The sequence below is a fragment of the Dromiciops gliroides genome, chromosome 3, assembly GCF_019393635.1.
Source record: "Dromiciops gliroides isolate mDroGli1 chromosome 3, mDroGli1.pri, whole genome shotgun sequence".
In the NCBI taxonomy this organism is placed as follows: Eukaryota; Metazoa; Chordata; class Mammalia; order Microbiotheria; family Microbiotheriidae; genus Dromiciops; species Dromiciops gliroides.
Window position 1 is genome coordinate 549,619,378 of NC_057863.1, and position 24,764 is coordinate 549,644,141.

The window sequence follows — 24,764 nt, forward strand, 5'->3', positions numbered from 1 at the left end:
ATTCAGTAATTCAGGACATATTTATTAAGTATAAAAGCACTGTTTCTTCAGGGGTAGGATTGGGGAGTGTTAGATAAACTATAGAATTTAGGTAAGACATGGAGTACTGTACCAGGAGTCAGGAGACTTGAAGTCTAGCTTTACTACTAACTCCCAGTGTGGTCTTGGGTAAATACCCTCACCTGCTTTGGGATTAGTTTCTTTCTCTGTTAAATAAGAGGACTGGGCCAGTTAATCTCTAAGGTCCCTTCTAGCTCTAAAATGAGAACCCAAGACTTGTGGGAAGGGATTTGCTGATTTAGTGACAGCCAAGGTAAGATACCAGGTCATCTGAGTTACAGTCCTGTGCTCTTTTCTAACACACTATGATACTTTTTGTGGGGAATGAAACTATAATAATGGAGTGACAGGATCCTGGCTTTCATCTTGGGTGCCTCCCATTCCTACACAGAAGGAGTCTCCATTCTTGGGAGAAGAGACCTTACAGTCTTATCTTGTCCTCCTTGCCCCATCATCTCCCTCTCTGTGACTACCCTCTTCCCTGGCCTCCAGTTTTGAGCAGCTCTGCATCAACTTTGCCAATGAGAACCTGCAGCAGTTCTTTGTGCGGCATGTCTTCAAGCTGGAGCAAGAAGAATACAACCTGGAGAACATTGACTGGTTACATATCGAGTTCACAGACAACCAGGAAGCCTTAGACATGATTGCCAATAAGCCTATGAACATCATTTCTCTTATTGATGAAGAGAGCAAATTCCCTAAGGTGTGTATGCCTGAGTGTGCATGTATGTGTATTTGTGTGAGAACAGGGAGGGAATTGGGAGCAGAGTATAGAATATCTTTGCTTTACCCAAGTCCCATCACACTCCAGGAAAACTCAGAAATTATTAGTGTTAGCATTGTAAGAGCCTTTAGATCATAGAATTGTAGAACAAAGAACATCTAGGAGGACCTTAGGAGACAGTGGCTATGGCGGGGCAGGTGGTGAGCTTGGTTGTCCTCCATCTTACTGGAAAGAGGTCACTGGTGACTTTCACCTTCACCAAGTCTATCCAAGCTATATGAACAGTTAAGCAGCCTGGCTGGGTTCCAAGTGCCTATGGCCAGGGGAAGGGTGAATGGGGCAAAAACAAGAGGGAAAGGGTCCTCCAAACCCAATTCCATGATGGCTGGTATTCCCACCACCATGGAAGAAGGAGAAAGGGAAAAAGGAAAGTGCTGAGTATTATATAAACATTCTAGAACAGTGGTTCTCAAACTTTTTGGTCTTAATACCCCTTTTGAAATTTGAATATTTTCCAAAGAGCTCTCAGTTTTATGGGTTATTGCTATCAATATTTACAGCATTAGAAATGAAAACATCTAAGTATTATTATGAAACAATAATATTTGTAGAACCCCTTAAATGGGCCTTGGGGACTCCCAAGGATACCCAGATCACACCTTGAGAATCACTGTTCTAAATGATAGAATATTAGTGCTGGAAGGGACCTTAGAACATAAAATGTTTCACCAACAGATTAAGGTGATAATCATAGTCAGTAAATATTTACTAAGGACATATTATGTGCCAGGCACTGTGCTAAACACTGGGAATACAGATTTAAGAAAAGAAAGACAATCCTTGCCCTCAATGAGTTTATAATCTAATTGGGGAAGATCAAACAGAAAAAGAAGCTGAAAAGGGGTCAGGTGTGTGTGTGGGGGGCCACCAGAGGTTACCCCATGCCAGGCATTTATAAAGTCAAAACCAAGTAGAGCAGCTGGTGGGAAATGAAAAGCTGGTTGGAACATTCTGAGCCCTCTATAAAAGGAGGTCTTAGAATGGGGTTGGTGACTCCTCCTTCAGCCTTCTAATCAGAGGAGAGAGGCAGCTGAGGGTGCTGAGGGTGCTGGGTATCAAAGCCAAATCCATTTCCATGATGATGAGATTTCCAGGTTGGGTACGGGTGGGGGGCGGGGGAAGCAGAGCAACAGATGGGAAGGGACACAACTCTCAGTCAATCATCTGTTTTCAAAGGCCCCCTATTTTAAAGACCATGCCAGTTTGAACAAGCCCTTCCCTGAGCTTTGATTTCCTTCTCTGTAAAACTATGGAGTTAAACTAGATTATTTCTAAGTTCCCTAAAGCTTTTCATATTAAATCTCAAGCTACTTGTGGGCACAGGAACCAAAATAGGGACGCGTTTAGGGAGCTAGGCATAAAAGCATAGACTTTGAGCTGGAAGGACTTTTGATATATAACAATAATAGCTAACATTCATATCATACCATCGCAGCAGAAGATCCAGTGAAGGAATCTAAGGAAGGAGCAGTTAAGTAGGCAGGAGGAGAACTGGGAGAGAGTGGAAATCCCAAAAACCTGGAGAAAAGGTGTTCAACAGTGTCAAAGGCTGCTGAGAGGTTGAGAAGAATGACAATTGAGAAAGGCCATTGGTTTTAGCAATTAAGAAATCATAGGTACCTTTGAGAGAGCAGTTTTGGTGGAATGATAATTGTTGGAAGCTAGGTTGTGGAGAGTTATGAAGAGAGTGAAAGGAGAAATGGAGGAAGAGGCAGGAGAGACCTAGGATGACAGCAGAGATTAGTTGATTGAGTGCCCTCATTTAATCAATCAATTAATTAATTAATTGATTTTTTTGGTGAGGCAATTGGGGTTCAGTGACTTGCCCAGGGTCACACAGCTAGTAAGTGTTAAATATCTGAGGCTGGATTTGAACTCAGGTCCTCCTGACTCCAGGGCCGTGCTTTATCCACTGTGCCACCTAGCTGCCCCAGTGCCCTCATTTTAAAGATGAGTCTACAGACTTTTAGAGGTGAGTAAACCGAGTCATGAGAAGTGACTCCTCCCAGATCCTCCTAGTCATAAATTGACCAGCAGAATTGAATTCGGGTGCTGGTGGTGGTCTAGGAAAGGTGGGGTGAAGGAGGAAAGGAGTGGGGCTGGTTCAGCAGTGGAGGCTTGGTTTCTGCAGGGGACAGACACAACCCATGCTGCATAAACTCAACTCTCAGCACAAGCTCAACACCAACTACATCCCTCCAAAGACAACCACGAGACCCAGTTTGGGATCAATCATTTCGCTGGAATTGTCTACTATGAAACACAAGGTACCTGCTCCTGGCCCCTGAGACTCAAAGAAACTTCATGCTGCTTTGGGGAAGACCTACTTCTTTCTGGTAGTGGGCCAGAGGAGGATTGAAAACCTGGTTGCAACACTGGCTTAGAGGGAGGGAGCCTTGGAACTCATTGAACAAGAGAAAGAGTGAGACTGGGGAGGCCCCTGGGAACAAAAAAATGCCCTGGAATCTTATGTTTACCCATAGCTCCTTCCTCCTCTCTCTTGAGGGGTCACTGACCACCCCGTAGGATCACAGAACCTCAGAGGTAAAAGCAACTTCAGTGGCATGAATCCAACATTTGGAGACTTCCCACTCTGGGGAGCTGACTACCTCTTGAAGTAGCTCGTTCTGTCTTCGAACAGCTCAAATTGTTAGGAAATTTTTTCCTTCTATCAAGGCAATTTGCCTTTCTATAATTTATAAGTTTATAACATCTAGAGCTAGAAGAGATGCATCTTTTAAAAAATCATCTAATCCAACCTAGTATTTGCTGATTTCTGAGATGTAAATGCTTATAGTGGGGGCAGCTAGATGGCGCAGTGGTTAAAGCACTGGCCCTGGATTCAGGAGTACCTGAGTTCAAAGCCGGCCTCAGACACTTGACACTTACTAGCTGTGTGACCCTGGGCAAGTCACTTAACCCCCATTGCCCCGCAAAAAAAAAATGCTTATAGTGAACATTTAACAATCAGCTTTCCTAAGTTGATTCAAGATGGCTGCAGTATGGATGGGCTCTGGCCTTCTGCAACAGAATTGGGACAAATTACACACACAGAGATATACATAGATATGGATAAATATATAGATATACAACACACACACACACACATATATATATATATACATGCATATACACACAAACATACATATAGGTACTCCACATATATATATTGGAGTATATATACACATATATATTATAGGCAGAAATATACACATATACATACATACACATTTGTGTATATATAAAATATAGACATAAAGGTTTTCCATATGTATACATATTTAAATTTCATACATAGAGTACATGTATATGTACATATAAGTATATATTTGTATTATTTGTGTGTATATATGTATTATATATATACCTATATAATATTTCTATATCTATATATGGAGTACTTCTGTGTGTGTGTTTATGAACAGTGGAACAGAGAGAGAGGGAGAGAGAAACAGAGAGACAGAGAGGATGAAGACATATAGTACAATGGAAGGAGTGCTAGGTTTAGACAGGGGGCCCTGAGTTCAATACTGATGCCACTTAACTACCCAGATGACCTCAGGCAAGTCACTTCTAATCCATGGGCCTCAATTTTTTCATCTGTAATATGCTCTCACATCCTCCCCCCTCCCCGACAAGGCATTGCTGCCATTGCTGAAATTGCCAACAATTCCCTGTTCCTTGACCTTGGTCAAGACACTTTCTTCTCCTTCTATCTCAGGGGTCACCTCTGAAAGATGAGAGGGTTGGACTAGACAACCCTTAAGGTCCCTTCTAGCTGTAAAACTTCAAACCTCCCCCACCCCAGCCACACCAATCCAACCACATTTTATTTTGATGGGGCAGGAGTAGTTCTTGGGGGTGGGATTTTTTCCTGTGACTTTTCCCACTTCTACAGGCTTCCTGGAGAAAAACCGGGACACTCTCCATGGTGACATAATACAACTGGTCCACTCCTCAAGGAACAAGTTTGTCAAGCAGATCTTCCAGGCCGACGTTGCCATGGTAACAGGTGTCCGGGGAGAGGGGGGGCCCCCCCGGCTGGCCATCTGCCAACCCCACCCCCCACCCTGGGTTTGGGGGAGGGTGCTACTAGAAGGGGGAGGAGGAGATCTGGATGAGAGCAGGCATTGTCCTCAGATCAGTTTCTCTGTGGGAACTCTAATGTGGTCTCTACAGCTAGACCCCAGCTTTCAATGAACCAGACATAGCTCCCAACCTCCACCCCTGGTAAAATAATTAACTTGTTGAACTAATGGCAGTCCAGTCAGCCTCTGGTGAGGTTCTCAGACGACAGAGGGTTGAGGATGGGAGTGGGGTTGAGTCACAGAATACTAGCGCTGGAAGTGACCTCAGATCTTAGATCTGCTGGAAGGGATCTTGAAACATAAAGTGGAAGAGTTAGACCATGGAATGTTGGAGCTGGAAGGAACTTTAGAATATAGAATGTGAGAGTTGGAAAGAACCATAAAACAGTGTTTGAGCTGGAAGGGAGATGGTGGGAAGTTCACCAAATTAAGGTCTTTTCCTTAGTGGTAGTGGTGTTCACCCTTTCCTTTATGTATAGGCTGGTATGGTTAAGGTGTGCAAAAAATATTCCTGGAATCTGTCCATGTCCTTATACCTTGTCTTTCAGTGGACTCTTCCTCTTCTGGCTTTTTCCCCCCAGAAGAAACATTTCCTAGTCCCACTTGAGTCTCAGGATGATTAGAGGAATTGTGGATTAGGGAGCAGGAAAGACAAAGTTGATAAAATTGGTGCCAGGCCGAAACAGGCACAAATAGACTGGAAAGAATTTCCATTGGACTAGCCCTTCCTCCCTCCATTATGTCATCAATATAGTAGGGTGTGGGGTGTTTTTTTCCTTTTTTTGGTCTTTATTCCCCTCAACTGTGAGCCCTTTCTTCTGGTCTCTTCCTAAAGGATGAATGGTAGAGAGAAAGATGAGGAAAGTGCTGGTAAATGTTTAACAAACAGTTCTGTGAAAATACATGATGCCCTTTTTTTTTTTAATTTTTTTTTCATGATGCCCTTTTAATTTAATCTGCACTATGAACATTTTCTTCAACGCTTCCTTAAGCCAGAAATCAACCAAACAATCAAGCTCTGATTGTAATGTTTGCTGATTTCTGAGTGTAAACGCTCACACTGAAAATTTAACAATTGGCTCTTGGGACCTGGTAGGAGCTGGCAGCAGCACAGCCCTGGGTGGATGGATAGATGGATGGATGGATGGATGGATGGATGGATGGATGGATGGATGGATGGATGGATGGATGGATGGATGGATTAAAGATAGACAGAGGGATGCATAGATGGATGAATGGACAAGTGAATGGATGAAAACATGGAGGAATGGATAGACATTGTAATGGAGTCATACATAGATGGATGGGTTCAGATATAATGTAGGATGTTTGTTCCTGAAGCTAAGGGGGACACAAGACAGCTGAGAAAGTTCCAAAAGCTAGGTGCAGTTGGGTTGGGAGGAAGAATTGAATGAGAACTTGAAGGGGGAACAGGAGATGAGGGAGGTGAGGGATGGGGAAGAGGGAGTAGTAGTTCCATTTTTTTCTTAGCAACCTTAATTCTGCTTTCCCACATCTGAGTTGGAACATTCCAACTCCTTTCTCCTTCCTCCTTCTTCTATGCTCACAATCCCCCCTCTTCCTCCCTCTATCCTCTCCATTCTTCTTTCCCCCTTTCTCCTGTAACAATTTAATTCAATTCAGTAAACATTTATTATGTGCTGACTTTGCACTAGACACTAGGCTAGGGTCTGGAGATACAAAGCTAAAACAATTTTGGATTTTATACTAGAGACAAGATAGAGTCATTGAAAGCTTTTGAGTAGAGGAAGGATATGAGCAAACCTTCGTTTTTAGCAGTATCAGTTTGGTAGCTGTGATGAGGATAGATTGGAAAAGGGAGAGACCTGAGGCAGGTAGACAGTCTAAAATTATAACTATGTGTAGTTGAGAGGTGACTGAGGGCATGGACCAGAGTAGAGGCTGAATGGAAAGAAGGAGATGATGTGACAGAGATTGTGGAGGGAGAATTGACAAGACTTGGCCACTGATTGGATATAGTGTGGGGGGGGGGAGGGGAGAATAGGGGGGATTGAGGACAAGGGAAGTGTCAATGATGAATCCAAAATTGTGGACCTTTGTGACTGGAAAGATGGTAATACCCTTAACAGGGAAGCTTGGAGAAGGTATGGATGATATATTGATTTTGAGAAATCTGCAAGGAAATATGTCTAGGTAAAAATGCTCAATTTGATAACAATCCAATAGAATTCAGGAAAGAATTTAAGGCTATAAATAAAGATCTAGAAGTTAGCTAGCAGCTAGGTGGCACAGGTGGATAGAACACTGGGCCTGGAGTTAGGAAGTCCTGAGTTCAACTCCAGCATCAGGCACGTATTAGCTGTGTGACCCTAGGCAAGTCACTTAACCCTGGTTGCCTCAGTTTCCTCATCTGTAAGATGAGCTGGAGAAGGAAATGGCAGACCACTTCAGTATCTCTGCCAAAAGAAACCCCAAATGGGGTCACAAAGAGTCAGACATGACTGAAAAAGACTAAACAACAGCAAGGAGTTACTTACCTGTGTAGAGACAAAAGTTACCATAGGAGGTGATGTGGTCACTAAGGAAGAGAGTGCAGCAAGATTATTTTAGCGGTAGTGTGAAGGATAGATTAAAGATTGGAGAGAATGGAAGCAAGGAGACTAATTTGGGGTCTAGTACAATAGCTCAGGGAAAAGGTAATGAGGGCCTTAACTAAAGTGGGGGCTATACACATGAAAAAGGGGGACAGATACAAGAATTACTTGGATTAGATTTTAGGGGAAGAATCCACGTCTGGCCAACTTATTGGGTGTGGGGAGTTAGGGAGAGGAAAGATTCAGAACTGTCTCTGACGTTTTGAGTCTTCCTTACCCAGAAAACAGTGGGGTCATTAGCAGAAATCAGGAAGTTAGTAGAGTGGCAGGTTGAAGAGAAAAGATGATGTGTTCAGATTTGGGCATGTGGAATCTGAAATGAATGCAGGATATCCTCTTTCCTCTCTTTTTCCCCTTCCCTCCCTCATCTCCCCTTTACTTTTGCTCCTTCCTTTATTTCCTCTTTTGTCTTCCCATCTTCCTTCCCTCATTTCTTTTTTCTCTCCTCTCCTTCCTTCTCTTTCCCTCCTCCTTTTGTTCATTTTTTCTCTTCCTCCCTTCTTCCTATTTTTTTCTCTCTTTTCTTTCCTTCTCCCTCATCCTTTCTTCTTCCTTTCTTCACTCATGCTTGGAGCCCTAACACCGACTAGTCAGGAGGGTTTGTAAACTGAGTGCAAGAGGGGGGATGATCGTTCCTGTACCCCTTCCCCTCTTCTCGAGTCCTGCAGAAAAGCACCGGCGATGTTGCCCTCACCCTATCATCCTCCCCCACCCTCCCATCCCCAGCTTGATCAAACAGTCTTGTCAGCACTGGGACAGGGCCAGAACACCCTCTCAGAACTCTCTTAGCTCTGGAACTTCCTCTTTTCACTTTTTGTTGTTGTATTTTTTTTTCTCTTCTCTTCCCCACCCTCTCTCTGTCTTCTCTCCTGCCCCTGCCCCTGCCCCTCCCCCATTGCTCCCATAGTTTCTCTGTGGCTATGCATCCGGTTCTTTTGGCCAGTCAGCAACCTCCTCAACAAAGGTAAAAACACTATGGTTAGCAGTGCTAAGAACATCCCCCAAAGCCCACACTCTGGGCTCTGGGTTGGACTCCTGGGTTTGCTGTTGGGGAACTGGGGGGGCTTTGGATTTGGGGGAAGGGGGTGCCTTTGAGTGCCGTGATCTTGCTGGTTGATGTGTGGGTGACAATCAGGGAGGGGATTTGTAAAAGGGCAATTATGCAGAATCAATGGAGAATGGAGAGTTTTATAGACAAAGTTCTGAAGGGCAATCTAAGGTAACTCCATACAGTATTAATAAAGGGGCATCTGTGTGGTGGATTGCTGGCAGCTGGCCATAGAGTCAGAAAGACCTAGATTTAAATGCTAATTCCTGCCAACTGTGTGATCATGGGCGAGCCATTTGACTTTTCAGTGCCCCAGGCTGCATGCGTACACACTTTCTCAACTTTGTCAGGGCTCAGCCTTGTCTAGGGGTGACAGTTGGGGTGGAGATGGCAGTGGGGAAGGGCGCCTGCCTCAGGGAATTGTAATGGTGCTCTGGGCCTGCTCTTTAAAAAAATATTTTTTTGGGGGGGGCAATTGAGGGTTTAAGTGACTTGCCCAGGGTCACACAGCTAGTGTCAAGTGTCTGAAGCTGGATTTGAACTCATGTCCTCCTGAATCCAGGGCCAGTGCTTTATCCACTGCCCCACCTAGCTGCCCCCTGGGCCTGCTCTTAATCTAGAAATTTAGGCTTCCACTGTGGAGAAGAATGAAGGAATCCCCTCTTGGGAAATAAGGCAAATCACAGGGAGTACAAAGCTGTCAGTCAGGGGAACAGTGGTTCCCCAACAGTGGTGGATAGGTTTACCTTTTCAACAAGGCCTCCATCCAAAGGGAGAAGCCATCCATGCTGCAATTATAGAATATCAGAGCCAAAAGGGACCTTAGAACACACAACATGGAAAGTCAGAGCCAGAAGAGGCTTTAGAACATAGAACATCATAATGGGCACTAAAATATAGGCAATGTGTATCCCATGGACGAGCCCTCCATGCTAAGAGTTCAAAGGCCGGAAAAGTCACACATGCTTGAATCATAGAATGTCAGAGCTAGAAAAGGCTTTAGAACACAGAATGTAAGAGCTTAGACCTTAGAACATAGGACAGAAAATGTCAGAGCTAGAAGAGGTCTTAGAAATAGACTATCTGAGGAGGAAGAAACCTTAGAACATCAGAACTGGAAGGGACCTTAGAACATAAAATATCAGAACATAGAACATCAGAATTGGAAGGAACCATAGCACATGGATGTTAAATGTCCAGAGGTGGAAGGTAACTCAGGACACAATCTATTGAAACATGCCTTTAGTCCCTTGCCTGTCACTTCACATCCTTCATCTCATCTGATCATCTTGATCCTTTTGAGAAGTCAGATGGAAAGGTTTATTGTCTCCACTTTATAGTCGAAACTGGAGCTCAGGGAGAGGAGCTTGACTTGGTCAAGGTCACATGATAAGTTAATGATTAGATCCAGAACCAGAATTTTACATTCTTCTCTGTCCTTAGAAGGAACCTTGGAACTTAGAACATCAAATATGAGAACCAGAAGAGATAATAATAGAATGTCAGATACCAGATTTTATTTTATATGTCCATTGGACAATCCCCACATTTTACATAGGAGACTATTACAGGCTCAGAGAAGACAATGATTTGCTCAGAACCCAAGTATCCCGAGGGACTCCCAATTCCAGGGCTCATTCTATTACACAGTACTTATCTGTCCAGCCTGTGGTCCTGTGGTTGGGTTTTTGGTAAGGCTTTGTGTGAGGGAGATGCCTGTTTCTCAGTCATAGAATTGATTTTTCTCTATGTATTAATTCATTTCTAAATTTGGGGGCATCCTCTTGGCAAAAGCTGAAAGTTTGGGCCCTAGGCCAACCACACTACCTTTGGGGAATGGGAACAATGCTAGCAAACTGGGTTTTGCAATTGATTGACTCTCTGCCAGGGAATTCCCAGCAGGTGCAAAGGGAATCCTTTGGGTTCCTAGGATCATCTGGACTGGCTCAGATGCCCTGCTTGATACCTCTGTATCTTAGTTTAGAGAAAACCCACCAAGAGAGGGTTGCAAAGTGGGAATGTCTCTCTCCGACCCCAGCTCCATTCCCCACCCCCTCACCACATTTGGCTTAGGGTCAGGGAAGGGACTGAAGCCAGTGAGAGAGGGCAATTTCTTAGAATCCTGCAGCATTAGAGCTGGAAGGGAGGGAGCTTAGGGATCAACCCCCCAAACAACCCATTTTACAGATTTACAGATGAGGGAGCAGAGGCTCAGAAAGGAAAAGGAACATCTCCAAGAACATGATGCATGTTTCTTGTGCACATTTAGTGTCTTTTCACTGGTTCTACACTTACATAAATAAGGAAGCTAGGTGGCATGGTGGATAGAAGACCAGAAGTGGAGTTCAAATCCATGTTTGTGAGTTCAAATCCAGCCTCAGACACTTACTGGGAAAGTCACTTCACCCAGTTTGCCTCAGTTTCCTTCATGAGCTAGAGAAAGAAATGGCAAACCACTCCAGTATCTTTGCTAAGAAAAACCCCAAAGGGGTCACAAAGACACAGACACAACTGGAAATAATTAAAGAACAACAACAACACTCATATAGTTTCATATCCTGGATCTCACTTGAGCCTTGCAGCAAGGTTGTGCAAGAGGCAGGGCAAACAGGGAAACTGGAACCTAGGTGAAGTGATTGGACTAAGGTCACAGGGCAAGCTGAGAGTTAGAAAGGATGCTAGAATTTCCTACTCTTCCCTATGCTAGGGGTCAGTCCTCTAGAACAGTGCCCTGTCATTACATTTTGTATGATCTTCCTTCTCCCTGCCCGCCTTCCCCCAGAGGGCTCACATCCATTTTCACCTTTGAGACCTCACAACAGCCCCCTGAGGTAGGCATATCAGGGATGAATGGCCCCATTTTACAGTTGGGAAGCTAAAGCCTGGAGAGGTTGTGACTTGCCCAAGGTCACACAGCAGCAAGTCATCAGTAGACTTGGGACCTGAACCCGAGAAGCATTCTGAAAGGAATGACAACAGCTCTCATTTCTCTCCCACTTTTCTAGTTCACATAGATCTTCCTTCGAAGCAACACTTCCAGGGGGGTGGGTACAAGTCAGTAAGCATTTATTAAACACCTCAGGTATGCCAAGTACTGTGCTAATTACTACAAAGAAAGGCAAAAAACAGGCCCCACACTCAAGCAGCTCCCATTCTAATGGGTGAGACAATAGGTCCCTACAGGGCCTCCCCAAAGTCTTAGGTACATTGTGAAGCTTTTAAAGACCTTTGGGGCGCTCTCTGTACAAGGTAAATACAGAGGAGCTGGAAGGTAATCTCTGAGAGGACCCAAAAATCTCCTGTAGAAGATAAGATTTGGGCCTCAAAAGGAAGCCAGATGGAGGGGGAGCCGAGAGAGCAGCGTGGCCATGGACAACCACCATTGCAAGTTGGAGTGCCGTGTTGGAGGAACACCATTAGGCATGGAGCAGGGACCTGCCTTCTGCCGGGTGCCTGAGCCTCAAGGGAGGAACCCCAAAGGGCAGCTGGAAGGCAATTTCCCCCACCCCCTTTGGAAGAGCAGCTCAGTAAAGATTAGCCTACTTCTCCAGTCCCCCTCCCCCACACCCCAGCGCCTTCCAGGAGGAAGGATTTGACCCAGCAAATCTCATTAAGGATCATGGGATCAGTTAAAATAAGGCTTCAGGGCTGGGCGCCTCTGGCCAATGGGGGATCCCCAGGAAGGGGAGGAGATCCTGGCTTTACTGGGGATGGCCAGTGTGGGCTGTCCCAGAACATTCTTACCCTATCTATTTTCCCAGGTGCCCCCTTGCTCTAATAGGCAATTCCCATTTTTAATTAATTGCCCCATCTTCTCGCTTACAAAGGGTCTGGGGTCTTTTTTTATTCCCACTTGAGTCCTAATCGAGAGATATTAGAAGAACAAACAATAATCATAATCACTTTTTTTTTTTTGGCGGAGCAGTGACGGTTAAGTGACTTGCCCAGGGTCACACAGCTAGTTAGTATCATGTGTCTGTATTTGAATTTGAACTCAGGTCCTCCTGAATCCAGGGCCGGCGCTTTATCCACTGCGCCACCTAGCTGTCCCCATAATAACTAACATTTAAAGAATAAGGTTTGCAAACAGGTTTACATGCCTTATTTCATTTATTCCTCACAAAACAGCTCTATGAAGTAGAAACTATTATCATTGTTATTTTATATATGGAACCACCTGGTGGGACAGACTGGAGGATCTTAGAATCCCAAATTCTCGGACCCGAAAGGGCCCTCAGCTGATATAGCTCAGGACAGCCTCCCTTCAGGATGTCTTTCAGTCACTGCTTGGATACCTCCAGTGACTGGGGAGCTCATTTCTTACAGAAATGGCCTGTTCCTCTCTGGATTGGCTCTCATTGTTAGGAGATCCAGCATTGCTCCGTCTTCCCTAGCAGGGCTAAAGCAGAACAAGTCTGCTGCTGTGACAGCCCCTTTCAGAGGGGGTTGGCTTTGTTTTATATTTTCTCTTTTCCGGAAGGAAATGTCTCCTGGCCCCTCCTATGAATGATCTTCCTCTACCTGCTTCCTAGTGTGGCCCCTCTTAACCTTCATCCCCTGAAAATCAGCTAGCTGTAGTAAGATCACTGAGGGCTAGAATTGGGCCATAGGGAAACTGAGGCTCAGAGAAAGAAAGGTGACTCCAAAGAGTAGTTGGGAAGGGCTACATGGAGGAAATGAGCCTGGAATCAAAGGATCATGAATTAATAACACAAAATATTCATGACAAACACATTCCCATAGTATTTTAACATTAAATTGCTACAGAAAGATGAATTTGTTATTTTCATCATGGTTTACAAAATACTTTTTTTCAGGGAATTAGGCAAAAAATGGTGGATAGAGCCCTATATTTGGAGTTAGGAAGACACAAATGTAGATCTTGCCTCAGACATTTAGTAGCTATTTGACCCTAGACAAATCAATTAACTTGTTTCAGGCTCCCTTTCCTCATCTGTGAAATAGGGATATCTACCTCAGAGCTTATGTGAGAATCGAATGAGGTAGTATTTGCAAAACACTCTGCCAACCTTAAAGTCCTACGTAAAGGCAAGCTTATTATTAAGACCCATTTTATTTATTTTTCATTAAATTTTTTCTTTTTTTTTTCTTTCTTTCTTTTTTTTTTTTAGTGAGGCAATTGGGGTTAAGTGACTTGTCCAGGGTCACACAGCTAGTTAAGTATTAAGTGTTTGAGGCCAGATTTGAATTCAGGTACTCCTGAGTCCAGGGCTGGTGCTTTATCCACTGAGCCATTCTAGCTGCCCAAATTTTTACTTTTTAATGAACAAAAACCTATTTTTTCTCCCACCTTCTTGGAGGGGAAAAAAAAGAAAACAGAATTCCTTGCAAGAAATATGCATTGTCAAGTAAAACAAATCCCCTCATTGGTCATGTAAAAAAAAACAAACAAAAAAACACAACTAACTAATTAAATGAATGAATGAATGAATAAAGACAGATAACTAAATAAATAAGTGATCAATCAAATAAATTAATGAATGCCTAGATAAATAGATAAATAAACAAATACATGAATGAATAAATGAATAAACAAATAAACATATATACACACATTTATATGCTAAAATAAATAAATATATGCACATGTATATACATATTTACACACATAATACACATGTACATCTATATACCTACATGTACATACATATGTACATGTATACGTATGTACATATAAATAGATATATACATACACACATATATGATGCTGCATCCTGAATCTATTGCCTCTCAGACAAGGGTAGGATAGCAGGCATCCCACTGGTCCTTTGGGATCACAATTGGTCAGTGTTGATCAGTGTTCTTAAAAGTTTTTGAAGGCATCTGCTTTTATAGTGCTCTCCTACTTCTACTCACTTCATTCTTCATCAATTTATATAAGTCCTCAAAATTGTTCCTTTTTATATTATTGATTTTCCTAGTTCTGCCCAGAGGACAGGTGATTCGTCCCAGGTCGGATAACTGTTGGTTGAGCCAAAAGAGATCTTAGAGATTTCTAGGGGAGAAAGCTGACATGTCACAAAAGTGAACTTTAAGTTATTAAAAATTAAAACTTCACTAAGACTTTTGGGACACCCTGTATAAGCAATAAGTGTTAACGCCAGAATTCAAATTCAAATTCACTCTCGCTCTACATTTGGTGCCCTTCTGTATGTTTATAATTAAAAAGAACAGGCTCAAAAACAGAGAAATTGCCTCAGAGAGGGGAAATAAAAACCCTAGCCCCAGCCCCTTCCGTTTCCCATTCCCTCAGCTGGGCCCTCTGTGGCTGTGTCCCTGGCCTCCTCTGACCTCCTTCCTTTCCTTTCCCTTCCCTTCCCTCTCTCCCTCCCTCAGCCCGCCTGGGTCCAGGGCCTGTGGGGGGTGGGGGAGGAAGAGTCTCCCCTTCCCACCCCGCAAGTGTCACTCCTCCCCTTCCTGAGCCTGACGAGTCCCCTCTCCTCTCCTGTTCCAGGGAGCAGAGACTAGGAAGCGCTCCCCCACTCTCAGCAGTCAGTTCAAACGTTCCCTGGAGCTGCTGATGCGAACCCTCAGTGTCTGCCAGCCCTTCTTTGTACGTTGCATCAAGCCCAATGAGTTTAAGAAGCCCATGGTGAGTAGTTGGAAGGGCCCTGAGGGTCATGAGGGAGGGGGAGAAGGGTGGGGGGTGGGAAATGGCAAGAGTAGGTTAAGTTGGTGCCTTAGATTCTTAGAGTTAGGATGTTAGAGCTGGAAAGCAACTTGGAACTTGGAACATAGAATGTCAGAGCTGGGAGGAACCTTAAACCATATAATTTCAGAGAACACAGGAATAATTACATCATTGCTGGGGATGATAATAACTCACATTTATTTTTAAACGTCAGGTATCTGAGGCTGGATTTGAACTCCAGGGTTGGTGCTTTATCCACTGTGCCACCTACCTGCTCCAATAATTCACATTTATGTAGTTCTTCAATGTTTACAAAATGCTTTCCCCCAATAACTTCATGAGGGAAATAGTATAATTATTAGAATCACTACTTTACTGATAAGGAAATAAAAGTTTCAAAGAGGTAACATCCCTTACCCATAGTCAAACAGAGCTAGGGCATTGATCTATAATGCAATTAACTAAAGGGAGGCATCAATTGGCATCAAAGTTTCTGTTTTAATGCTGGGAGAGATCTCCCAGCTCCTTTCTTGTCAGCTTTGCTTCTAGAACCTTCTCTGAGGAGATATTCCCTCATGTCTCTCCTCTTAGATGATGCCATTATCAATCCTTATTTCCCCTTATTACTTTGAGTTGGTTAAAACGAACACTCAGTTATAACTAGCAATTTTAGCACCTGAAGCAAAGTGCATCTCAGGCAAGCCAAATAAAAGTGCTCCCAAATCAACTTTTTAAATTCTTGATGAGAAAGTAACATAAGAAGCAAATAAGCAGGAGAAGGAATCTGTTACTATGACAGCTTCTGCCCCCGAATGCATGTAATTTTATCACCCTAGGACAAAGCCCAAATTGTCCCACCCTTGTTCTAGTTCTTCTTGTATTGGGTTCTTAGGTAGCAAATTAGACTGGGAAGAAGTGGGATGAGTCTCTCATGGGGATGAGAGACATCTCAGAAATGTTTATTGACTGATGTCAGGGCCATTTCACAGTAACCAAGGAATTAGGGGGCAATGACTCACTGGAAATAATTATCAGTAATTACAGTTTTAAAAGACAGAACTCTCTTCAGAGAGTGACACAGAATCACAGAACATGGAGCATCAGAACAGGAAGGAACCTTAGAACATAGAATTCTAGAAATAAGAGGGTCCCTCCAATATCTTTGCCAAGAAGACCCCAAATGGGCTCACAAAGTGTCAGATGTGATTGAAATGATTCAATAACAACAACACACCATCTAGATCAGGCGTTCTTAATCTGATCTTCATGAACTTGGTTTTAACTGTATTTCAATATATCTGGCTTGCTTTGTGATCCAATGCCTTATTTTTTATGCATCTAAAAACATTATTCTGAGGAGTCCATAGGTTTCACTAGACTTCCCAGGAAGTCTTTGACACAAGAAAAGGTTAAGACCTCCCAAGTAGAATATCACTTTCTTCCTCCCCCTGACCTTAATTTTAAGAGGTGGGGTCTAGAGATATTAAGTGATTGAGGATTATAGTTATAGAGCTGAAAGGGACCTCAGTGGTCAACTAGTCCCACCCCTTCATTTTACAGATAAGGAAACTGAGGCCCAGAGGGTTAAGTAACTTGTCCAAGGTCCCATAGGTGGTAAGTGCCAGAGCCAGGGGCCAAACTCTGGTCACCTTCAATATACCATTTGTTACCTGATATACATCTCTTGGTTAGGTCCAGAAGAACCGTGAACACTGGGTGGAAATTAAAGGCAAATTTGAGTTCGTTATAAGAAAAAGCTTACTAATAACCAGAACTGTCCAAAAATTGTAGGCTTCCCTTAAGTGTCCCCACTGGATGTCTGCTAGTCAGGAAGACTAAAGGAGATTCCTATTCAGGTACAGGTTGGTCTAGAGGGCTAGTTCTGAGATCCTATGACTTCATTTATTATTATTATTTTATTTTGTGACTTTAAATCAGATAGGAAAACACCCTCAGTAGTTTCTTAGGTGAATTCTTTTTCTTTCCTTCTTTCTTTCTTTCTTTCTTTCTTTCTTTCTTTCTTTCTTTCTTTCTTTCTTTCTTTCTTTCTTTCTTTCTTTCTTTCTTTCTTTCTTTCTTTCTTTCTTTCTTTCTTTCTTTCTTGCAGGGCAATGAGGGTTAAGTGACTTGCCCAGGGTCACACAGCTAGTAAGTGTCAAGTGTCTGAGACTGGATTTGAACTCAGGTCCTCCTGAATCCAGGGCTGGTGCTTTATCCATTGCACCACCTAGCTGCCCCCTCTTAGGTGAATTCTTAAGTCGTTGCTAAATGAGCACACACACCTTCCTTTCTCCATATTCCCACATTTTGGATAAGCCTTGGTACATTGACTGGGGCCATGGGGAACTCATCCAAGTGTCCTCTTTAGGGTGTAGTAGATCCCCATGGTTGTCCTGGGCAGCATGCACGGGGATAAGGGAAGGGAATAGTAATGATCTGAAGATGAGAGAAGATGCTAATGGCAAAAGCTTCCATTTCTTTTTGAATGATGAGGTGTTTCCCTTATATTTTGTATTTTCCTGAATGTTCTAATTTATATGTGTCATCTCCCCTGTTAGAATGTAAGCTGTTTGAGGGCAGAGACTGCTTCTGCTTTTCCTTTGTATCTCCTTGCACAATGCCTGACACATAGGGATAGAATCTAGACCTGTGATTTCACTGGCATAGAGAACTGAGTCCCTCAATCTATAAGCATTTATTAAGTGCCTGCTGTGTGCCAGGCACTGTCCTGGGTTCAGGATACAAAAAGAGGCAAATAGAAAATGTTTCAGTCGTTTTCAGTCATGTCCATCTCCCTGTGACCCCATTTGGAGTTTTCTTGGCAAAGACACTGGAATGGTTTGCTATTTCCTCCTCCAGCTCATTTTACAGATGAGGAAACTGAGGCAAATAGGGTTAATTGACTTGCCCAGGGTCACACAGCTAGTGTCTGAGACTAGATTTGAACTCAGATCTTCCTGATTCCAAGTCTGGCACTCTATCCACTTGGCACAAAAAAAAGTGCTGGATACAAAAAGAGACAAATGACAGTCCTTGCCCTCAAAGAGCTTACAGTCTTATGGAAGAGACGTCATGTAAACAAATATATACAAAGCAAGCTCTCTACAGGATAAATAGGAAATAATTAACAGAGGGAAGGCACTAGAAATAAGATCTTCCTGTAAAAGAAGGGTTTTAGTTGGGACAAAAAGGAAGCAAGGGAGGTCAGGAGGTGGAGATGAGGAGGGAGAGCATTCCAGGCATGGGGATGGCCAGAAAAAATGCCTGAATTTGTAGATGGACAGTCTTGTTTGAGGAACAGAGGATGTGTTTACTTCAGAGCAGGGAGTATAGATTCTATCACACACATCACCCGGCACCCCAACCCCTTCACACAATAGAGCTGAATAGGAAGATAACTGGAGCTCTGAGAGGGAAAGGAACTGTGACTTCAGTAATCTCAGCAAGAACTGAGTTCGAATCCAGCCTCAGTCACTTACTAGGTGTATGACCCTAGGCAAGTCACTTAACTTCTTGTATGTCTCAATTTCCTCATCTGTGAAATGAGGATAATAGCACCTCCCAGGGTTGTTATGAGGATAAAATGAAATTATTTGTAAAATGCTTTACAAACCTTATTCTGCCTTCAGGGCTTATTGTGATAAGAGATAATAAAGCTCTGTAGAAATGAGAGACATGATTATTACTACTATTACTAGTGCCAACTTGCTTCCCAGTGTGTCTTTTATATGATGGCTTTTCCAACCCCTCCTTATTTCTAGTGTCTTCCTTCAGTTAAATATCTCCTATGTATCCTGTATATATCTTAGTTTGTGTATATTTGTTTACATATTTGTCTTCCTCATTAGACTGTGAACTCTTTGAGGGCAGGGACTAATTTTTGCTTCTTTTTGTATCTCCAGTATTCAGCATAGTTCCTGGCACATAGTAGGCACTTTATTAAATGTTTATCGATTAATTAATTATAAGCTCCTTGAGGGCAGGGACTGTCTTTTGCTTTTTCTATCTCCAACACTTATCACAATGCCTCTAGAACAAAGTAGGCACTTAATAAATGTTTACTGATTAATTAATTATAAGCTCCTTGAGGGCAGGGAGCATCTTTTGCTTCTTTTTATATCTCCAGTACTTATCACAATGCCTCTAGAACAGAATAGGCACCTAATAAATGTTTATTGATTGTAAGCTCCTTGAGGACAAGGACTGTCTTTTGCCTCTTTTTGTATTTCCTTATTAGCACAGTGCCTGGCACATAGTTGGCACTTAATTTTTTTTGATTCAGTTTCCTATACCAGTGAAATTGTTTGTTGTGGGGATGATGGGTTGGAGGACTATGCTTGATGAAAACTGCAGGAATACCAGATGGGAGTGGGGCATTGGCATGCCCATTGCTCCCAGAGAACCTTGCCCTCTCTTGGTCCTGAGAAGGGAATACTTCCTTTTTGGGCAGGCACCTGCATTTTAACTGAGAAGTGCTCTCTCCTAGCTTGGGGCTGCATGCAGGGTAAAGGAAAACTCCTTCCCTTTTTCTCAGCAATGAGGTGAAGAGAGCTGCTGGTCTTAACTTCAGGTTCCTACTGCTTAGGAACCATAAGAGGTCATAATTATAAGCTGCTTTAAAAATGACAAAGCTGGGGCAGCTAGGTGGTGCAGTGGATAGAGCACCGGCCCTGGAGTCAGGAGTACCTGAGTTCAAATCCGGCCTCAGACACTTAACACTTACTAGCTGTGTGACCCTGGGCAAGTCACCTAACCCCAGTTGCCTCACTTAAAAAAAAAGAAAAGAAAAAAAAAGAAAGAAAAAACGACAAAGCTTTTCATGTTTGGCATTTCACTGTCAGTGTAGGTTGGGGCATGAGTGCTCCACGTGGAACCTGAGGACCAGGGTGGAAATCCTGGCTCCCCTACCTACTTATAATACCTGTGTGACTTTGGACAAGGTTGCTTAATCACTCTGGGCCTCAGTTTCCTTATTTGTAAAATAAGAGGATTGGAGTAGATGACTAGTAAAGGCCTTTTCAGCTCTGAAGCTATAATCCTATAAATACTAGATTTTGGATCAGAGGACTTGGGTTTGTTTTGTTTTTGTTTTTGCCAGGCAATGAGGGTTAAGTGACTTGCCCAGGGTCACACAGCTAGTAAGTGTCAAGTGTCTGAGGCCGGATTTGAACTCAGGTCCTCCTGAATCCAGGGCTGGTGCTTTATCCACTGTGCCACCTAGCTGCCCGAGGACTTGGGTTTGAATCTCAGCCTTGTAACTTATTACATATGAGACCTTGGATAAATCACTTAATTTTTCTTGGCCTTGGTCTCTTTATCAGAAAAATTACCTCAGTTGGCCTGAAGTTACAATTAGTAAGAGGCTGAACTGAGATTACTACACAGGCCTTCTGGCTCCAAATCCTGGATTCTTCTTCTTCTCCTTCTCCTTCTCCTCCTTCTTCTCCTTCTCCTCCTTCTCCTCCTCCTCTTCCTCCTCTTCCTTCTTTCCCTTTCCCTTCCCCTTCCCCCTCCTCCTCCTTCTATAGTGCTCTGTCTAATTGGAGGAGGAAGATAGGCAGAGGCCTAGGGGGAGAGCTATTCCTCACTTCTCCTGTTTGCCCATCCAGCTCTTTGACCGGCACCTTTGTGTGCGCCAGCTGAGATATTCTGGGATGATGGAAACCATAAGGATCCGCAGGGCCGGCTACCCTATCCGCTACACCTTTGTGGAGTTTGTGGAGCGTTACCGTGTGCTTATGCCTGGAGTGAAGCCAGCTTACAAGCAGGTATAGCCCGGCATGCTGTGCAGCAGTCCCCAGACATTTGGGGGGATCTTTGTCCAGGGCATGAAGAATGGGCCAGGTTCTGGAGTTTCTGGGAGGCTGCTACCAAAACAGGGTAGGGAGGGGAAAGGGTAAGGCTGAGACAGGGCCTGGGGATGAACATAGGGGCCCAAAGGCCGGTGGGAAGCCATTCAATCAAATTCACCAAATGTTATTTCTGCCAGGGCCCTATATTCAGTCTTGAGGGTACAAAAGGAGAAAACAACATAGCCCCTCACCTCAAGGAGTTTACAATCTAGTACAGGGAAGGAGTATAGCATATACACAGATAGAAGCATAAAGGGGATACTGACAAGGAGAAATCCAGACAAAGTCCTCTGTGGAAATCTGTTGAAGGAGTAAACTCTATCCTCTGAGGAATTCAGGGAAGGTTGCATGGAAGCCTTATCACTCAATTTAGACCTGGGGAGAAGGCATGAGGAGGGGCTTTGTTCCAGGCCTGAGAGAAGGGCAGCACAAATATCCAGAGACACAGAGTCAGAGAGGGCAGGATGAGATGGGGCCAGCTAGTCCCCCAGTTCAGATGGAATGTAGACTATATGAGGGAGAGAAGTGTAAGCGAAACCTGGAGAGGTAGGTTGGAGTCCAGTTATGGAGGGCTTTAAGTGACAGGCTGAGAATCAGTCAGCAAACATGGTATTATCTTCTAGGCACTATGCTAAGTGCAAGGGATGCTTGAATACCAGCCCAATCAGGAAGCTCATCACCTTTTCCCCTACCCAAGTAGCCCTTTCTACTGTGAGTCAGGTCTCATCTGGTTTTGAATCCCTTGAATTGTATGAGCTTTTGTGTGGTCACTTTTATTCTGGAGTGGGGGGCGGGGGAGGAATTCCACAAATAGCACCAGTTTACTTTCTGTGTTTGATTGTTAGGAAAACACAGGACCAACCATGTTACTTTCCTACTTAATGTACTCTCAGTGGCTCCCTATCATCTCCAGAAATAAAAGCAAAATCTTCTCTTTGGCATTCAAAACCTTTCCTAATCCAGTCCTCTCCCATCTTTCTAGTCTTCTTATACCTTGCTCCCTAACACATACTCTTCAATCTGGTGACACTGGCCGCCTGACTGTTCCCCAAACAAGACACTCCATATCTCAGCTCCAAGAGTTTTCTCTGGTTGTCCCCAATGCCTAGAACCTCTCCCTCCTCTGCTCCAACTACTGACCTCTCTGACCTCCTTTAAGTCCCATCTAAAACCCCATCTTTTACTGGAAACCTGTCCCAACCCCTCTTAATTCTAGTACTTTCCCTCTATTAATTATCTCTTATTCATCCTGTATGTAGCTTCTCTATATATTTGTTTGCCTGTTGTCTCCCCATTAGATTATAAATTCCTTGAGGGCAGGGTCTGGCTTTGCCTTTTTATGTAACCCCAACACTTAGCACAGCACCTGATACATAGTAGTCACTTACTTTTTTTTTTTTTTTTTTTTTTTTTAGTGAGGCAATTGGGGTTAAGTGACTTGCCCAGGGTCACACAGGTAGTACGTGTTAAGTGTCTGAGGCCAGATTTGAAATCATGGATTTAGAGTCAGGAGAGACCTGAGAGGTCATCTAGGCCAATCCTCTTATTTACAAAGGAGTGGATAAGCTTGGATTTGAACCCAGGTCAGAGGAGGAACCTTGGGGTAGGGAAAAGAACCCCCAGGTCCATAGAGTCAGCAAACCTGGCTTCCAGTGCTGGTTCTGGCTCTAATTTGTTAAGTGGCCATGGACATGTCATTCTCCCCTTTCTGGGCCTCAGTTTTATCATCTTTCAAACGGAGATTAGGATAAGCCGTGTCTGGCCCATTTCATGAGGTTGTTGGGAGGAGGTGATGGCATCAAAGTGATTCAAAGCGGTGGCACTTTGAAGATCTCTGAGAGCACTTGAGATGTCATGCACAATTTTATTTTGGAGCTAAGGTGGAAGATAAGGCTGGGTTTCTAAGGACAGGGCATTTATCTGGTGGTTTGTAAGAGAACTTGTGCTTTTAGAGGTTGGGCAGTGGGTGGAAGGCTAAGAGGCACTAGAAATGAACAATGACTGAAAAATAGATGACAGGCCAGGAGCTACCTACGGCCGAGCCTCAAGGGATGAGGGTATCAATATGTAGAATGTACTACTTCCTCATTTGTATCTGGTGAAAGTTCTCTATTCCTTTAGGACCAAGCTTGGGGGCCCTACCATGTAGATTGTCAAAGCTGGGAGGGGCCTTAGAACACAGAATGTCAGAGCTGGGAGGGGCCTTAGAACACAGAATGTCAGAGCTGGGAGGGACCTTAGAACACAGAATGTCAGAGCTGGGAGGGACCTTAGAACACAGAATGTCAGAGTTGGAAAGGGGCTTAACCCATAGAATGTTAAGAGATGGAAGGATAGAAAACTTGGAAGATAGAATGCTAGAGATGAAAGGAACCTTAGAGCATATCAGAGCTGGGAGGGCCCTGAGAATGTAGAATGGACTCATCAAGAACAAGTCAAACCACACTAACTTTATTTCCCCTTCCAACACTCTCCCTTCTCCAGGAAGATCTTCGGGGCACCTGCCAACGCATTGCTGAGGTCGTACTAGGGAAACATGATGACTGGCAGATTGGCAAAACTAAGATCTTTCTGAAGGTAAAGTATGACCACATCATTGATGGTAATTGAGGGCAAGCCAAGGGTCAAGAGGTCACTGTCTGGAGTGGGGGAAGGAATTACTTTTTTTTTCTTTTTTTTTTTTTGGTGAGGCAATTGGGATTAAGTGACTTGCCCAGGGTCACACAGCTAGTAAGTGTTAAGTGTCTGAGGCCAGATTTGAACTCAGGTCCTCCTAAATCCAGGGCCAGTGCTCTATCCACTGCACCACCTAGCTGCCCCCGAAGGAATTCCACAAACAGGACCAGATTACTTTCTGTCTCCAAGCTCATTCTATACTTTCTTTTTTTTCCTTTTTTTTTTTTTAGTGAGGCAATTGGGGTTAAGTGACTTGCCCAGAGTCACACAGCTAGTAAGTGTTAAGTGTCTGAGGCTGGATTTGAACTCAGGTACTCCTGACTCCAGGGCCGGTGCTCTATCCACCGCGCCACCTAGCTGCCCCTATACTTTCTTTTTAAAAATATTTAATTCTTTCATTATTTATTTATTTTTAACATTCTTTTCTTTTAAAATTTTGACTTCCAGATTCTCACCCTACCTCCTATCCCTAGCACTGATACGGCAAACAATGTGCTATTTATTATACATGTGAAATCACTTAGAACATATTTCCATATTAGCCATATTGTAAAACAAAGCAAAAAAATAAAATGAGAAAATTATACTTCAATTTGCAATGAGAATTCATCAGTTCTCTCTCTGGAGTTAGAGCGCATTTTTCATCATGAGTTCTTTGGAACTGTCTTAGACCCATTGTACAGATCAGAGTAGACTCGAATGCTAGCGCTCCTCTTGGCCCTGAAACAATAACCAGGGCCCTGCTCCCTTGTGATTGACCACAAGGGCTCCTCTCCATCCTGAGACTGTGACCCAGAACTGCTTATATAATAGAGTTGCCAGGGGCAGCTAGGTGGCGCAGTGAGTAGAGCATGGGCCCTGGATTCAGGAGGACCTGAGTTCAAATCCAGCCTCACTTACTAGCTGTGTGACCCTGGGCAAGTCACTTAACCCCAATTGCCTTACCAAAAAGAAAAAAATAATAGAGT

The 24,764-nt window shown here is 43.6% G+C and overlaps 1 protein-coding gene across 1 annotated transcript in view; it reads left to right on the forward strand.

The window, feature by feature from the left end:
* Window positions 1-24,764, forward strand: part of MYO7A (myosin VIIA) — a 185,590-nt gene that overhangs the window by 77,932 nt on the left and 82,894 nt on the right. Inside the window, 9 exon segments of the mRNA XM_043994596.1 lie at window positions 553-763; window positions 2,976-2,990; window positions 2,992-3,046; window positions 3,049-3,111; window positions 4,743-4,849; window positions 8,476-8,532; window positions 15,092-15,229; window positions 20,878-21,036; window positions 23,605-23,697. Of these exon segments, the coding sequence (XP_043850531.1) occupies window positions 553-763; window positions 2,976-2,990; window positions 2,992-3,046; window positions 3,049-3,111; window positions 4,743-4,849; window positions 8,476-8,532; window positions 15,092-15,229; window positions 20,878-21,036; window positions 23,605-23,697 (898 nt within the window).